This window comes from Mauremys mutica, chromosome 7, assembly GCF_020497125.1.
Source record: "Mauremys mutica isolate MM-2020 ecotype Southern chromosome 7, ASM2049712v1, whole genome shotgun sequence".
NCBI classification, from domain to species: domain Eukaryota; kingdom Metazoa; phylum Chordata; order Testudines; family Geoemydidae; genus Mauremys; species Mauremys mutica.
In genome coordinates, this window is record NC_059078.1 from 85,601,742 (window position 1) to 85,619,890 (window position 18,149).

The 18,149-nt window shown below is 37.1% G+C and overlaps 1 protein-coding gene across 2 annotated transcripts in view; it reads left to right on the plus strand.

The window, feature by feature from the left end:
• Positions 1-15,995, plus strand: part of CCAR1 (cell division cycle and apoptosis regulator 1) — a 43,944-nt gene extending 27,949 nt beyond the window's left edge. For both annotated transcript variants that reach the window (XM_045024426.1, XM_045024427.1), the window contains exons 15-25: positions 564-647; positions 1,535-1,720; positions 4,259-4,450; positions 6,325-6,558; positions 6,923-7,034; positions 8,570-8,652; positions 9,934-10,080; positions 10,384-10,504; positions 11,375-11,560; positions 12,161-12,366; positions 15,168-15,995. In XM_045024426.1, coding sequence (XP_044880361.1) covers positions 564-647; positions 1,535-1,720; positions 4,259-4,450; positions 6,325-6,558; positions 6,923-7,034; positions 8,570-8,652; positions 9,934-10,080; positions 10,384-10,504; positions 11,375-11,560; positions 12,161-12,366; positions 15,168-15,227 — 1,611 coding nt within the window. In that variant the 3' untranslated portion in view covers positions 15,228-15,995. The remainder of the gene's footprint in view (positions 1-563; positions 648-1,534; positions 1,721-4,258; positions 4,451-6,324; positions 6,559-6,922; positions 7,035-8,569; positions 8,653-9,933; positions 10,081-10,383; positions 10,505-11,374; positions 11,561-12,160; positions 12,367-15,167) is intronic.
• Positions 15,996-18,149: the final 2,154 nt, after the last annotated feature.

Genomic DNA, 18,149 nt, shown 5'->3' on the forward strand with positions numbered 1-18,149 from the left:
ATGCGCAGAATATTGTTTTTATCTTAGAACTAGTTGCTGGAATCTGGAACCAGTTGTTGAGTGAGATTCAGTACTAATAGCAATCTTAAATATTTTGCCATTTTCTAAAATTTCTCTGGTGGCCAGTTCTAATTATGGTATTTGAAATTGGACAAGAATTAGTCTGAAACACTTGAATTTCAGGCCACGTGGCTGATCAGCATCTTGGGATATTGAAAGGTCTGACTAAATCAAGAGTGACTATGGATGTTTGAAAATCGGGGCAAGATCACAACACTGTATGGTTAGCGGAGACCAGCAGTGTCTGTGTATCCCTGACATTATTTGTGGTGTTATTTATCACCCTTTTGCGTTTCACAGATCTGGCTTTTATTGGCTGATGAGTGGCACTGTGATCAGTTATGAAGTGGTAGAATGTGTGTATGTGGACTTGTCTAAACAATAACTTTAGGAGAAGACTGTCTGAAACATTTGTGACCTTGCCACAGATCAGCAACAGAATTTTAAAAAATAAATTAATTACTCTTAAACTTTCTGAATGATTTCTTAATTTTATTTGCCAGGATGAAGAGGAAAAGGATGATGGGGAAGCTAAAGAGATCTCTACTCCTACCCACTGGTCTAAACTGGATCCAAAAACAATGAAGGTAACTCTTGAATATTTTAGGTGTCTTTAATTATACAGTATATTTTTATTTTTAAGAACATTATTGATATCAAGAGCCAAAGTTGTGATACATTTCTTCGCTCAAACTTTCAAAAAAACTGCAGTAGTTTTAAAAGGTAAACAATACTTCTGTTTTATCTTCTTTCCTAATTTTATAGGTAAACAACTCTTTTAAAGATATCCAAATATATAAGTTGTGTGTTAGTGTCTGTTATGATTCCAATAAAGGAGCTGTAACTATTTCATTGAAAATCTTCAAACTGCGTACAATTTAAAGAAATCAGTGAGATTTATTTTATTTAACTGAAAGTGAAGTCTACAGTAATCCAGCCTATATACTTATACTCAAGTGAGATTCCTTCTCCGGTGTTTAGAAGAAGGTTAGTTTAGGAAGACAAAGTTCTTCATTCATGTTTCCTATGGAAATATTTTATTTATATAACATATTTTGATGTATACAAACGTAAAAAGTAATGCTTACAACTTCCTCTGGACCCTTACATAATTTAACTCTCATATTAAATATGCTCAATAATATACAAAACTATACTCCAGTAGACATCATAAAACAAAACTTCCTCCACAGTAGACATAAATAGTGAAAAATAAATAAATGAAATCTCCAATTTTTTGCTTACCGCTACCAAAATACCTTCTAGAAAAGGGCGGGGCTTCAGGGGATGAAACAAGAAACCTACAAACTAATGTGTTTTGCCATTAATACATTGTTTTTAATATTTAGTTTGTTCCAATGTTGATGAAAAAGGATTTCATTAGCTAATGTTTGCATTTCTGACTTCAGCATTATTGATTATGTATATTGCTATGGCATCCATCAGTACTACTTACACAACTTCTATTTACTAGGTAAATGACCTTCGCAAGGAATTAGAAAGTCGTACTCTTAGCTCTAAAGGACTAAAATCCCAACTTATAGCCCGACTGACAAAGCAACTGAAAGTAGAAGAACAAAAAGAAGAACAGAAGGAGTTAGAGAAATCTGAAAAAGAGGATGAGGAGGAGGAGGATAGGAAATCTGAAGATGACAAAGAGGTCGGTATTGAGATGTACTTGGTTTAATTTAAAAATGTTATGCAATGCAGGAGAGGGAAATAGTTAAATCAAGATTTTATAGTTCTCCACTAGCCAGATTGAGAGTCTGGGATGGGAAAGCTTTTGCTCTAATTTGAACTGCTGATTTGTAATGAAACCTTTGTCTAAGCTAAGTCATTTGAACTTTTCACCTCAGTAAACCCAACTCAGAAATATAAACTCACTGAAAATAGACATGCCTGAGTTAAGTTATTCAGACCATTTAAAAAAAAATTGAGGGGAACAGGAAGAATAAATTATTTTGTAAGATTTTAACTTTTTTTTTTTTTTTTTTTAAACATTAAGAGGCTCAGGGAGTTTAAGTATATTGGCTCTGCACATTTTTCCTCTTATGGGGTATGCACTTCTGGTGCTACAAGTTTCAGTGAACCATTTTGAAAAATGTTCAGAATTAATCCTATAAAAAGCTACAGGACCACAACTACCTTGGTTCCTTTCCATTGTTAGTTGCAGACTTAGGGCTGTCATTCTCTAGCTTGAAAATTAAATTTTAAGTTTTGGCTAAATCATAGTAGTTTTAAATTTTCCATCATATAATATAGTGGTAGTTTCCATATTCACAATGTAGTTTTGTTCCGGTTTTTTTCTGTTCCGCATGGTGCTGCACAGAGTGTCTCTAGTTGATCTGAATAAAAAAATCTGGCTTCCAGAAGTGAGCATTCCTGCTCCTCTGGGATGGCCATTCCAACAACAAAACTCGATGACTGATGTCTGGCAGAAGGCAATTCCCTGGTGCATTATTCCTTGTGCCCTGCTTCTATACCATGGTACCAAAGGTAATTCAGGGATGGGTGCCAAATAATAATAAAAAAACATGTAAGAAGGACATGGTTTCAGCTCTTCCTACTGAAGTAGATCTTAAGAGCTGAATGCTCAAGTCTGTCCTTTTCATAAGCATTTGAAATCATGCTTTAAGCAAAGGACCAAGTGAGATGCCATTGTCACCAGACACTTTACAAAGATGCCAAAGTGCATCTGTTGGCACCAGAAAACCAGTTGCCTGTTTCTTTGATGCCAAAGACTTGCCTCAGTGCCCAAAACTGAAACCCTCTCTCCCACAGGTATCATTGTTACTGAAAAGCCTGTTCTGAGAAGGGAATTGGTCAGTGCTATGTCTTCCATAGGCCTATCTCTGATGGTTCATTTGAGTCCTCCTCAGGTAGAGGCCTCAGTTCCTCTTACTACAGCTCTGTAAAAGATAGTGTAGCATTGAAGAATCGTCTCTACCCCCAAGACCCAATGCTGACTCCCAAAAAAGCAATGAGGCACCAAAATTCCAGGGAGTACTTCGGAGTTGGAGACCTTTGTGCTGTGAGTGACTCTTGTCCCTCAGTTTGGAAGGTGACTACTTTATTCTTAGTGCCAGCCCTGAAAAGTTTGCTGGTTCCTTCTGCTTTGAGGGATATTTGTTGCATGTCTCTGGCCACTGATGCTGCACTGAGTGACAGTTTCCCCAGAGATAAGTTTGGTATTTTTCCTTCCTTTAGGCTGAATCAGAAAACAGTATATTAACAACCAAGTTAATCAAACTTGAATGAGTAACTTCATATAGCAATCACATTGTTTCTTGGAACATTGAATAATGCACTGTTTTTAAAAGCAAGCAGAGACTGTGCTTGAGTATTTTTAAACGGCAAAACTTTGATGTTCTTGGCCTAGCAGTTAAAAAGCTAAAATCTGTGTGCTTTTTGCTGCAAGATGAAATTTACTGCAATCACATTAAAAAAATGGTATTTTTATTTATCTTTGTTTAGTCCGTAGCAGTTGTATCTAGAGATATTGCATATAACATGTTTCAGAGTAGCAGCCGTGTTAGTCTGTATCCGCAAAAAGAACAGGAGTACTTGTGGCATCTTAAAGACTAACATTTATTTTAGCATGAGCTTTCACGAAAGCTCATGCTAAAATAAATTTGTTAGTCTTTAAGGTGCCACAAGTACTCCTGTTCTTTCTGCATATAACATGATACCCTGCTTAAAAAAAACAAAAACAAATGAAAATCAACCACTTACCTTCTAAAGGTAAATCTGTGCTGCTTTTATGCACTGGGAGAAGGTGGTGTAGGGAGCTTTTACTCTTCTCATGTAAGCAATTTAAGGGCTCAAAAGAGCCCTGGGAATGTCTGCTGACTTGCCAGCTTGCATATCATACCTCTAAGGGACATCATTTGGTCCCGTTCCAGCTATCAAGCAAGTACACTGCAGTTAGCACCGTGTGCTAGTAAGGGTTTGTATGTTGCTCCTTACAGAGGATCTGGTGCTACTACATACCCTATGGAATGTTGCCTTGGCTAATAGGATTTCTACAGCAGAGGATGACACTGGACAGCATCCCTACTCTCTGTAGGAGCCACTGGCCCACAGTCTCTGTTAATAAATTTCCCAGCACTGAAGCCTTCTATCCGTTCTACGAAAGGCAGTGAGCATTTAAAGCTAATATATGGTTTGAAATTTCATCTCTAAAATGTTATTTTTTTAGGAAGAAGAAAGGAAACGTCAGGAAGAAATGGAGCGTCAACGACGAGAGAGACGATACATCTTGCCTGATGAACCAGCAATCATTGTACATCCTAACTGGGCAGCAAAAAGTGGAAAATTTGATTGTAGTATTATGTCTCTTAGTGTTCTTCTGGATTACAGGTTGGAGGATAACAAAGAGCATTCTTTTGAGGTAATTAGTTTACTTTGTATCTAGTACAGCATAATGAAACGCAATTTTAGTGAGTTCAGTATAGTAGGATGTTATACTGAGAAATACCAACTTTTCACACCAAATATTTGAGTAAGTACTTTTTAAATGCAATAGTTCTTAAACTCTGTATTTCTGTTGCAGTGAAAGGATTACATAATATAATATTCAGATTCTGCTATAACTTACTACTACAACTGAACCTTTTTTTCATGTTAGCAACTATATCCTGAAATTCTAAATATTAAGGTACTAGTGTAAAAACAGACAAATTTTAAGTGAAGTTTAATCCTTGGTCCATACTTGGAAAAACTGTGTAGGTATTGGTACCACATTTATCACTGCAGTATGACTGCTCTATAAATTCTAAAAGAAACACACAGGTTCTCAAGTTTCTCCCTTTGATATTCATATTCTCTCTCTCTCTCACACTCACACACACACACTCACACACACAGCCAATTGGGTGTTTTTTCTGTACTCATGAATATCTTGCGTATTCATATGAGAAGAGCGTGTTAATACATTACATGTTCAGAATGTTATGTCTTGCATATTAGTACATAAGCAGTTCGTGGAACTTACATGATTGTCTCTGCTAGTCACTCTCATAGGTACTGTAGCTGTTCCTCTTGGTGTATAGAAATACCTCGGTATTTCAGATACCGCATTTTGATAACTGTTGTTAAATATTGTATTGGTTTTATTTAAATGACAAGCATCATGTTCAGACATCTGTAATTACGCTTTGTTTACATATGTGTAGTATTTTAATGAACATACTCTTGGCTCAGAATTCGTACTTAATTGCTTTTCTAGGATATGTAATATTTTATGACATCTTTAGATCACCATAGTGTTTGCCAAAAGCACTATCCATTTGCAAACCTCTTGAGACTATTTTGTTTTTCCTTTTCCAGTATTCCTCTATCATACCTCAAACTCACTGGTTTATAATTACCAGGTCTCTGCTTTCCCCTTTGAGCATTTTCCAATGTCAAGTCTACTGATATTTTCCTTATGTTCTTGACATATCTTGACTCCCCACCCACCCCCAGGCTTCTATTTTTAACTGGCTAACTGGTGCTATTTTTCTTGCACAAGTTTTCATATAACCCCTTTTTGTAATACTCAGTCACATCCTCCTATGTGGACTAATTCACAAGCCTGCTTTTTAGTCAAAATAAATTAATAGTTGTAGCCAGTCTTACAGTACTTAAATTATGTACACAGGCTTTCTGTGAAGCAGATATGTGAATTGACTGTTTGCTCATGGCTTTTGATTGATTTGTATTAATTTTTGTGTTATGCTTTGCAAATCTGCATTTTAAAAATAGTTTTATTCACATGTTCTAAATGCCAGTACTGTTTTCTTCTGATACAACAAGACAGTATTGATTCCCTGTCCACATTCTCTCCCTCATCTCTCCCCCCGCCCCCCCCCAAATTCTTATGCTCTGCATCATTCTTAACTTTAGGAACTGGTGTAGCTTAAACTAAGTATTTGTTACAATAACAAATCATAATATCTGCCTCCTAGTACTATACAAGTATTTGTTTTTTAATTTGTATAGCAAAATAAAAATTAATCTGGGACCTGAGAGCTGCAATATATTTTTTTAAATGTTTTTTAATTTTAACTTTCCTTTTTCAGATGGCCATATTCAAACAAACTGGGGTTTTTTTAGATAAACAGTATGTTACTCTGATACAGTGCCATGTTTTGATTAATGTGTTACGAATTTTGATAAGGAAGGAGTGATACGGTTACTTAAATGCAAATACAGTATAACTGTATTTTTAAAAGAATATCATATCTCTCTTCACCAGCTCTTTCTCATGTTTTTTTGATTCAGGTTTCATTGTTTGCAGAACTATTCAATGAAATGCTTCAAAGGGATTTTGGTGTCAGAATCTACAAAGCACTGATATCCCTTCCAGAGAGAGACGACAAAAAAGATAAAAAGAGCAAAAAAGAGGAGAGAAAAGATAAAAAAGAAGAAAAAGATGATGAAAATGATGATCCAAAACCTAAGAGGAGAAAATCTGGAGATGATAAAGATAAGAAGGAAGATAAAGAAGAGAGGAAGGTCTGCAATTAGTTTATGTAAAAATACACTACGTTGCTTGGATAAGCAATAATCAGTTTACTGTATTTTACTTTGCAATTTCCAGGACTTCATGTTTTTGTGTTAATTAATTTGTCTGGATCAAGATTGCTCAGATACAGTAGTTCTAATCTTTAAGAACTCTACAATTATGCATTTTCTCTTGTGTCTACTGTTGTAGCTGAGTGTCTCAGCTGTTTCGTAAAAATTATTTAAATTCATTAGACATACTAATTTGGATGAATATACATAGTGTATTGAGGTTTTTAATTAATTCTGGTGAGATTTTTTCATTTTGCGATTGCCCATCTTTGGATTGCTTAATTTTTAGGCATTTTCATTACAGAGGGAAGATAAAAGGAAAGATGATACTAAAGATGAAGAAGAAACTGAAGATGACAATAATCAGGAAGAGTATGATCCAATGGAAGCGGAAGATGCTGAAGATGAGGATGATGGTATATTATGTGAAAGTTTTTTGACTTCTTCAGAACTTTTGTATTGTGTCTGGATATGTTTTTTGAACTTGAGAGCTTTAGAATTTAGAAAATTAAAGTATTGGTATAATTAGACACTCTCTAATATTACTGTTTGTTTGTGGTGGTGTAATTCTGAAGGGCCAAAATCAGGATTGAAGCCCTATTAAGTGCCTAACTTTATGCACCCAAATTTGAAAATGTTGGCTTGTGTTTTTATGCTTTTTTTCCTGGGCCAAATTATCACAATCCATGGGTTCTAGCCACCATAAAATAAAGGGTCCCCTTGGCTCTGCGTCCCTTCATCCCCCACTTGGACTGGTGGCTTCTGGTTCCATCTCCTCCCAAAGAAGCAGCAACAGTGGAATGAAACCTCTTCCGTTTTCCAGGAGCAGCAGCAGTGGCCTTCTGTCCCCCCTGCCTATCAGTGCAGGAGAGGATAAATGGGAAGGACATTCTGTATCCTTTTGCCACATACACGCTCCTTTGTTGGAGAGATGTAGACAGAGTCCCTCAGATTGGTGCGTCTTGGAGTGAACACCCAGTTGAGTTGTATGGGGAAGTTCATACTTCACAGAGCGAGTGTCAAGCTGTCAGCAGATTTGAGCAAACACCATTGCAGCAGTTTACAGTTGGGTCAGATTCCACAATGAAAGTGAAAAACTTTTTTTATTATTAAAACTTGGATTGGGAAGTGATCCTATGGCTCCCAAGAACTGGGGCCCAAGGTACAGATCTACTGTGCTGTATACCTTAAGCCAGCCCTGCTTTCCCCAAACTTTTCTCCCTTCTGTTTCAGAATTTGTTAGTACTATATTGCCTACCTTACAAGAAGCAGTTTGTTAAAAAGCTTTTAATAACTCATTTTTTGAGAACCTAAATGTCACAATCAAATGAACTTACAGTAAAACATCTATCTTCTCTTCTTACCCTTTTCTCTCATTTGGGTTAATTATTAGGCTATAACTTTTGAATTTTGGAGACTTTTTAGACACATGATTTTGATTATGTGGGTGGGATGTTTTTCATTATGGAAAATATTCAAGAGAGTAAGCAATACCATTTTCCTAATAGGAGAAATAAAAACTATAAAAATAAGGATACTGCCTCATATAGAGACACTTGAGCCTTAATAGAGCAAGTTGCATGACTTTCTGTGGCTCTTACTCACTTACATGGTGTCGCTTGAACTATATTAAAGTTAGCTTATCTAATGTTCCATCTAGTTTCCATGTAAAAAGCAAACCTATGTATGAAAATTTGAAAAATATATAAAGATAAAATTGACAGTTTTGAGTGCATTGTGTCAAAGTAGGCCAAAAGAAAAAAAAAAAGTATTTTAATCTTGCTAAATGACATTTTACCTTTCAATTTCATATTTAGGAGGAGAATGTTGTAATCTGATCACTTTTTTGTGCAAACTGTATTTCCTTTAAAAATTATACACAAGCATTTGAAATAGTGGTTCTAGACTCTAATTTACTCTGAATTTGCTGAATGCCACTTTTGTTTTTTAGACCGGGATGATGAGGAAATGAACAAGCGAGATGATAGAAGAGAGGGAAACCGACACTGCAAAGAGAGATCTTCTAAAGATAAAGTATTTACTGCATATTTTATAACTATACATAGCCTTAATATTAAAGGTTGCGCCTTCATTTTCATTATATAATCTGTTTTCACTGGTTTGTTTCCCTCAGAAACTTTCCTTTTAGCCTGAAACTTTACATCTAAATAAGTTAGAGGGGAGTGCTTCTGAAGACTAACTTATATGTTTTCTTCTAAATTCTCATAAGTTATTTTAAATTTTTATCTCATAATAAAACTTTCTTAGGTGGGATACTAATTAGCTTGAAAGATTTGTGGGTAAGTCCTTCCCATCCATAAGAGACAACTGGTCTGACTTTAAGCGCTAATTAGAGGCAGGCAGAAATCCAGTGAAATTGCCTCTGTCTATTAAAGAGGGTAGGAAGAAGTGTGGCCTAGCCCAGCCTATGCATTCATGCCACTTAAGTTTCTTTTGGCCCCTTGAGGTTTCTGTGATTTAATCCCAAATTAGTTCTTTTTATTTTTTAGCTGTTTCCATGTTCATGTCTCAGTAAATCAGATGTTCTTTTAATGCAACAAAATATTAGGCTATAAACTAACTTTTCCATTATAATGTCCGGAATCCTTTTGGAAGTCTCCTCGTACACAAAAAGAGAGCCTCTTCTTCAGAAATAACCATGGCTTTTCGCCACATTCCAAGTTCAGAACAATGAAAACTAACCATAACATAGTGAATCTAGGATTTATTTACCAAAAATCAGAAAGTAAAACAGATTTTTAATCATACCCCTTTTCTCCTCTTAAGCTAAGGAGGTGTAAAAACAATATTAAGCATGCATGCAGAACTGCAGATCAATCCCAGGATCTTGTGTGATTCTAATATTCATTAATCATAGTTATGGGTATTCTGATATGAAAATAATTGTCAATTCAAAGATTTGAGATTGTTTTTGAGGGGGCATTGTCTACGAGCACACTTGTATACCATTGGTGCAGGGATGTTCATTTGATAGAGCCATGGCAGCCTGAGCAAAAGGAAGAAGAATATTTTCCTGTTTACATGTACAAAAAACTGTCTTCTGTGCTTTAATTCTGTTAAGAATTTTTGGGTATAGCTTGTATGAGAGAGGTCATACTAAATGAAGCTACATTATACTTATGAGCCTAATGTGTAAAATACTGGCAATAGTAGTAACTTTGCCTCATAAAGTAAATGGTAAAATTGGTAGAGGGAATCTACCTTGTTAACCCAAGCACTCTAGTCATTGTTTATAAAGAATAGGAAACACTGATATTGTAACTTACTAATTAATATACAATGTATTCTCTACAGGAGAAAGATAAGACACAGATGATTACAGTTAACAGGGATCTTCTGATGGCTTTTGTTTATTTTGATCAAAGTCATTGTGGATACCTTCTTGAAAAGGACATGGAGGAGATACTGTATACACTTGGACTACATCTTTCACGTGCTCAGGTTCTGTTTTATAATTATATAGAAATGTGTTTTGCAATGAGGCAGGAATGCTGCAGGAAAAAACTATATAATATATTTAAAGGTTTCATATTCATTGTGGGCAAGTTAGTGCTGTTATAAATATTAATTTTTCCCTGACTTGTTTAAAGTTGCAGTCAGTAAGGCTTCTTTGCATTTTAACACAATCACTTAATTTAATATTTTAAATCAAATATTTCTTTTAAAAATACTATTCTAAATATATGAAACTATTATCATAGCATTATTCAACACAGTAACATAATATTGATATTCATATTTTAGGTTAAGAAACTACTTAATAAGGTAGTACTTCGAGAATCTTGCTTTTACAGAAGATTAACTGATACCTCAAAAGATGAAGAAAATCAGGAAGAGTCTGAAGCCCTGCAGGAAGATATGTTAGGTGAGTGATCCCCAAACTGTGGGGTGTGATCTCAGGGGGGGTGGGGGTACAGAGAAATGTGTCAGATGGGTGTGGTGGGACCCGGGCCAGCCTACAGGGGCAGGGAGGCAGTGCCACCCAGCCCCACTCTACCCTGTGTCTGCTTCTGGCCCCACCTCCGGCTCCCAACTGTGGCTGGCGGGGCAGGGGGCACAGACGGGTATGGGGGAGGCACAAAAAAGTTTGGGGACCTCTGTGTTAGGTAGCTAGTACTAATTTGCCTGGTTGCAAAACTTCACCTAAAATCACTGCTGTATTACGGAGATAAGAGTGGATAAAATATGTATTCCCTTGAAAAAGTTACAAGTTCAGCCCTTCAAACCAGCAGATCTTGTGAAGACTACATAGATCTTGCACAGTTTGCAGAACCCAGGGCTTCAGGCTCCCCATGCTCTCTGCTGTGTTTACTGTGCAAACCCCGTATATTGGAACGGGAAAGTGGGTGAGTTTGCTGATTATCAGGATTACTTACCTGTGGAGAATGTGTTTGCAGTGTCATTCCCCACAAAGGGCAGCCATTCTACCCCTCTCCCTTAGCATGGAGTCCAATTCATGCAGCCATCCTTCAATAAAAGGAGGATGGGAAGAATGTTATGCAAGCAGCATTTTCTCTTTTCAGGCCCCCCATCTGACTCTACCTGGTTTTTATCTCCTCCCCCACATATGCAGAGAGCACCTTGGTTCTCATATTTAAGATTTTGGTCTTTTTAGAAGGTTTTGAACACATGGCGGAAGGTTCGAGTTTGATCATTCTTAGTATTCTGGTCAGTTGAAAACTAACACAATTTTAATGGTTTTACATATTTTGTAACATTACTTAATTTATTTTAGGAAACAGATTGCTGCTACCATCCCCTACTATAAAACAGGAATCTAAGGGCACAGAAGAAAATGTTGGCCTAATTGTGTACAATGGAGCTATGGTGGATGTAGGGAGCCTGTTGCAGAAACTAGAGAAGAGTGAAAGAGTGCGGGCTGAAATAGAACAAAAACTTCAGTTGCTGGAAGAGAAAACAGGTTTGAGAATGTACTTTGAAGATATACCATGATTGTTCCGAAATGTTTATTATAAAATACTACATATACAGTAGATAACACTCAAACATTCTAGAGTTTGGTTTATGACCTGGTGTTATAAAACAGTTATGCATTATTAAATTCTATTTTCCCCTATTTCTGTCACACACTTTGAACTTGCACAGCTAAAACTTTTGATTAGCCAATCAAATAGGTTGGAGTACCATTGTTAGCCATGTTAGTCCTTTGTGGTGTTTGCCTTTACTGATCAAATTAAGTGCAAATCTATGTCATACAAAGAACAAGCAAGTTCAGAGTTCAGTATTGAATTGCATAAAAAATCAGGTTATTTTACCTGAGGACTTTTTCTGGGGAGTGAATTATTTAATGCCCCATGTGGAGAAGTATAACACAGAGATTATTTTACTTCTCAAACTCCAAGGAGCTTAAATATTAATTATCACATTTTATTAGTGCTAACGCTTAATACTATCTTTTAAAATTTTGTACTAATGTTTTTTCTAGGTTGCAGAAAGAAATGGTAAGAGGCATAGTATAAGGTATTTGAGATGACTTGAGATTGTTTGTTTGTTTTTCAAGATGAAGATGAAAAGACCATATTACATTTGGAGAACTCTAACAAAAGCCTGTCTGGAGAGCTTAAAGATGTAAAAAAAGACCTAAACCAACTACAAGAGAATTTGAAGACCTCAGAAGATACCAATTTGCAATTTGAGGGGCAGCTGAATAAGACAATCAAAAATTTAGCCACAGTTATGGATGAAATACACAGCGTTCTTAAAAAGGTTAGAATCTTGAAACTCTTTATTATATGTAATCGCTTTATAAACTAAGCTATTTTAAAATGAGTTTTCAGAATATTCCCAGACAATGTACATATTAATCTGTAGTTAAGGCTATAAATACATATTGGTCATTTAAGGGAAAGAAATATTAATAGTGTTGTAGTTTTAAAAAAAAAAAATCTGAAAACCAGAAAACTATTTTAAGGTGCAACCTTATCTATGAAAAGTAACAGTTCAGGTATCTAAAACCACAGTAATTCTGCCTTCGTATCACCCACTGGTTGAAATCTGTCCCATACACCACCTTAAATCCTATGTTGAGCAAAAGGATCATATGGAAATCCTTGTGATGTAGGTGGGTAGAGTATTTCCAGAGACTTGCATGGGAGGCATTCTGGTGTAGTGAATAAGGCCTACAACTTTGGGTGTCAGGAGGCCTGGAGTCTAATCCTGCTTGTGACAATAACTTCCTGTGTGGCCTTGGACAAGTAGCTTATATCTGTAAGCATCAGTTTGATTTTATTTATAATTGGAGTGATGATATTTATCTACTTGACTGGGATGTTATAAGGCTTAATTAAATTATGCGTGAATAAATGTAGGCTATTACTGACACTTAGTGGCAGTGGTGGTGTTAGAACTCAAAAGTTCCTTGCTTTCAGCTATAGGTTCATTCAGTGACACTATATGGCATCTTGGAAGGGCCCATTAAAAAATAAAGATTAGGAAACATGCCAGATTTGTTTGATTTACCAGAAAAATTCTACTCTACCATCAAACGATATAAGTGAAATTTCAGGAGAATTGTAGTTTTGAAGATGAGGGCAATGGACAAAGTCAGACTTATAAAGGAAAGCTAGCTTCAACTTTATCCATGAAGAGATGGTCATTTCTCCATAATTTATTTTCACCAAAGCAATGTTTCTGTGGGAGGGCTCACCGAAGCTGCTACTTAGATGTGGTGCTGACCTCTGAATCTCCTACTTTACTCCTGGGGGAATCCTGCACCACTACACATGATTTATGTCCCCAGCAGATTTCTTTGCTTCCCTGAAGAAAAAAGACTCTTTGGGGAAGCAAAGGGAAGCCATGAGAGTGGTCATGCAACCCTCCACAGCAGTATGTTTTAGGTGCCCAGGGCAGCCAGCAGAGAGGTAAATCACTGAGGCAGGGGGTGGGACTGGGGAAGACCCAGCTCCCTACCCTGCACCAGGCTCAGCTGCTAGTCCCAGCTGGAGAGGACGGGACTTCCACTTCCCCTGCACAGCATCTGGGGCTGGGTCAGACCCACCCCCAGATTTCTTCCCCAGCTTCAGGAAGCTCTGCAAACTCTCCCCACCCCCGCTTCCTGTACCCATCGCTCCTCAGCTGCAAGGGGAGGGATTCCTATACAGGGAGCTACTCCCCCACCCACCCAACCTCTGTTCATCCAGACCCCCTCATATCAAGACCCTCCCGCCAATCCTCACCCCCCTGCACTCAGAACACCCCCTGCCCTGATGAGCCCCACTCCCCCTGCACTGCCCCGATGAGCCACCCACACCCAGATCCCCACCCCACTGAGGCCCAATCAGCTGCACCTGGATCCCCATCCCACTGAGCCCTACTCCCCCAGCATCCGGACCCCTCACTGAGCTCTCCACACCCAGACATCCCTGCTGAGCTCTCTTCTCCCCACACATCCAGGACCCCCCTGCCATGCTCAGCCCCAACCACTTTCACCTGGACACCCCCTGTAGAGTCCCATTACCATTGCACCCAGAACCCCCTAACAAGCCCCTGTGCATCCAGAGCCCTGCTGTGCCCGCATCCCCCACTGAGCCGCCCGCACCCAGATTGCCCCCACACAGAACTCTCTCAACCCCCACCTGGATCCCCCCATGCTAAGCCCCTGCACACTTGGATCCTGCCTTGCTGAGCCTGGCAGCCCACACCTGGTGCATATGGCATGGGGGGCAGGTGTTTCTGGGGCAGCCCAGTTCTTGTGCTGTCAGGGTTGGGTGCAGCCTCACTGCAGAGTCAGTGTTTGGGGTGGGGGAGCCGCATAGTGATCTCCCACCTCTGTGCAGCCAGTGGCTTGTGCTCCCCAATGCCATGCCGAAGCCTCCACACTTATTTGACAAATAACATTTGCAGAACTTTAAAATATTGTGCACACAAATTTTAGTGTTTTGGTACAGAATTTTTAATTTTTGGCGCAGAATGCCCTCAGGAGTACTACTTGCACATGAGAGGAAGATGATCAGTAACTGAATGGACCCAGTCATTTAAAGAGAGTTTATTTTTTAAACGTAATTAACATGTTAAAAACAGCATCTTAGATCATTAAAACTGAATTTTTTAAGAATCCAGTTTGCTTTTTACTGTTCATGTTTGTTTAGTTTTTATGTTTTACTTATTTTGAACAATGAAAATCAACAAGCCAATTTAGTCAGTTTCACTTTCAGATTCTCATATACTGGCATGTGGTAACAGGGTTTGGGTTGCAAAACATTGCACTCTAGATGTTTTTGGTTTCTTTAATAATAATTTAAAAAAAAAAAAGGGACTATAAAACTGGTAATTTAAATGGACCTAATTTTGTGCCTAGCTTAATCTGTGGGCCCTTAATTTTTCAGGAAGGAATTGTGTTGCAGCTTAGAAATAATAGTTTTCATAAAACACACCTGACAGTTTAACAAGTTAAAACAGTGTACCTGGTTTTCATTTTAAGTTTATAGGCCCTTTAAATTGGTTTCCAGCTTAGTTTAGTTATACTGCTAACAGAACTTACACTACTACCTTTTCTCCCCTTTTTATAGGATATTGTAAAGAACGAAGATAAAGATCAAAAATCCAAAGAAAATGGAGCAAATGTATGATAAAACTGCTGCTGTTTAGAAGAAAGGTGTTACATAATGTAATATAAATCATGATATCAGAGTGTATGGAAGTGATGCATGTTTGATTTTTTTTTAAGTAGTATAAATTTCTTAGTTCTAAAAAGATGTATAAAGTTTTATGAATGTGAGTCAGCTTCTGAAGATTGCTTGTAATTCATAGCATTCAATTTATTTAGACACTCCTTGAGAGAAAATAATTTTGCATTGCAAAATGTTTTAGGATGAACTTTGTTATAGTTTTAACCCTAATAAAGTTCATCAACTTAATGGACAGTAGCAAGTATTTAATTACCAAATGGTTTTTCATTAAAGTCTAGTGAAATCAAAATGTTCGTTATTTATAGAATTGCCATTTTTACGGTTTTATTTTTATTTGTCTAATTAGTCTTTTTAAATTCAAATATAAATCATACAATAGCATGCGGCTTAATTTTGCAAGTTAAGATTTTTTTTAAATGCTTGAATTTTTTTACTTGTCAACTTTTTTCCCTTCCAATTGTAATTTTCTCCCCCAAGGCTGCTCCTATTAAAAGCCTCACAATATATAGTAGTTCAGATGAATTAAGAAAGCAATAGAAACCCTCTACAGTGTTGGTAGGGCTGTGGGATTTATATGAAAATATACAGGTCGGTTTTAATGTATGTCATTTGTGTTCCTTTAACTGTTCTTATTTCTGGATTGATATATATGCTACTTTTTAAATAACAGATGCGGTGTATTAAAATGTATGGTTGGATACCAGGCCAGTGGATGTCATATAATTGCTTTACCTGGAGAAAATGCTACCATTTTAAATTGTCTCCTTTAATTGAATTTGACTTCTTTCATAGCTTGTGTAATTCCTTCTAAGATTGAAACAGCCCTCCAGAAGAAGATTAAATTATAGAGGGCAGGACAGTTTTTGTTTTGATGGTAGTGGTTGCGGGGGGGGGGGGGGGGGGGGGGTGTGTGTGTGTGTGTGTGTGTGTAAATTACCAGGGATCTAAATTAAAAGTTGACTTGGCATCTTTGTCAATGGCAACATATCAAATATGAAGTATGAGAAATCATAGTTTGGTGCATCTTTTCAGAAAACTTTCAGAGGGGAAGAAAAAAAAGGTTGGGGGTAGACAAATTGTTTTTTCTTGCTAGAATGGAGAATTTTAGCCAACTGATTTTGTACCTAGCTATCCTGGATAACTAAATAACCTGTTAAAAAAAATCAAAGTGCCATAATATGTATAAATAACCTACATGGAACTCATGTGGCTCCTTAAAAAAATGCATTAAAATGCCTGAAATTGTTTTGTTTAAAAAAAAAAAAAAAGTCTTAAGTTGGTACTTGTTTGTGTTTTGGTTATTTGAAGCCAAACTAGTGCAACATTCTTAACCATTAAAATAGCATGCAAAAACTCCCCCTCTTGTTTTATTTCAATTAAGATTAAATAGTATATGCAACATCTTAAATACCTTTTTAGTATTTTGTTTTAAAAAGCAAAGTCCTACAATCAAGACAGGCAGTAATTAACTTGCATTAAACACACACACAAAGTGAGTAAAAAGATGAAAAGTCTATTTCTTCCCTTTTTCAGTGTCAGGTTTTATTTAACAAGGACAATAATGAAATCATTCTTAGAAACAACCTAGTGAAATTTTAGTAGACTTTGATAAAAGCTTCACTGGCTAAAATTCTTCTGTGGTTAAAAATAAATGTTCATACTTTTTACCTTTGTACAGTTTGACCAGTACAGTATGTGTCGCCACTGAATTTTAAAACTAAAGATTTTTCACACTATGCTTTCATAATGGACTAAGGAGTTTGTGTGAAACTGGTTTTAATTTTTTCAAAAGGATTGTTTAACAACTGCTTATAGTATCCTAAAAGTTATTAAATCTATGATTGGGGAAGAAAATGGAACCTTCACAAACACCTCAGAAAAGCTAGTTCACTTTAAATCAATCAAGAAAAGACTAAGGTGGTGATGTGGGTAGGGGTGAAACATCCATGAGAATAATTTACCGTGGACTTCTGGGGTGCTTATCATGTGAAGATCTTAAAGCACTCACAAACATAATCAAGCATTATCTCAGTCCTGTGAGGAAGGCAACACAAGATGGTTGACTTATAAAGAGAAGCACTGTGTCACTGGCCAGAATGGTTATAGTCCTTCCTATGCTTTGATGTTACCACAGCTATAATACTGTGAACCGTTCTGGGTACTACTTTACCAGAAAGGAAACTGAAAGGCAAGAAGAATGAAAGACAAATTGTTTGAAGAAAATATATTGCTGTGTACACAGAGGCTGGCCAAACACTGGAGTCCTCGGGGAGGAAAACTGAGGATGAACAGCAGAAAAATATTTTCTTCCCTAATCTTTCACCAGAATAATCTTTGTAAGGAAAGTAGTGAAAACTCCGCTATGAATTGAGTTTGCTCAATTAGACTGGAAAGAATGCAAATGTATTGCAGGGAGCAATCCTCAATTATTGGGGAAATGGGTAAGATCCCAACAGTGGGGATTTGGACACATCATCTTCCATTCATTGTAATGGAAGGTGTCTGTTTTGTATACTGTGTGCTGGATAATACCATGAGAGGATCCCATGGTTCTAAAACTAAATTGGCTCTTTATTAAGAGAACTATTTACAGAGATGCTGCAACTGCAGCTACCATTCTAGCAGTGAGCGTCCAGACTGACTTCATGGTGCCCCTTCTGAAGTCTTCCCTTCTGCAACCTCTGCTCTTCCAGGTTCCCTGCAGGTTGCTACACCTGCATTCCATAGCTTTAAGTATCTCAGCCATTGTCCTCTGTGTCTTATTTCTGTGATCTTCATCGAGGAGGGTATATCTGCTGTCAGCAGGCAGGATCCTCAAGCTGCCTGAAATCGTTTACCAACAGGTTCCACTTACTGAAAATC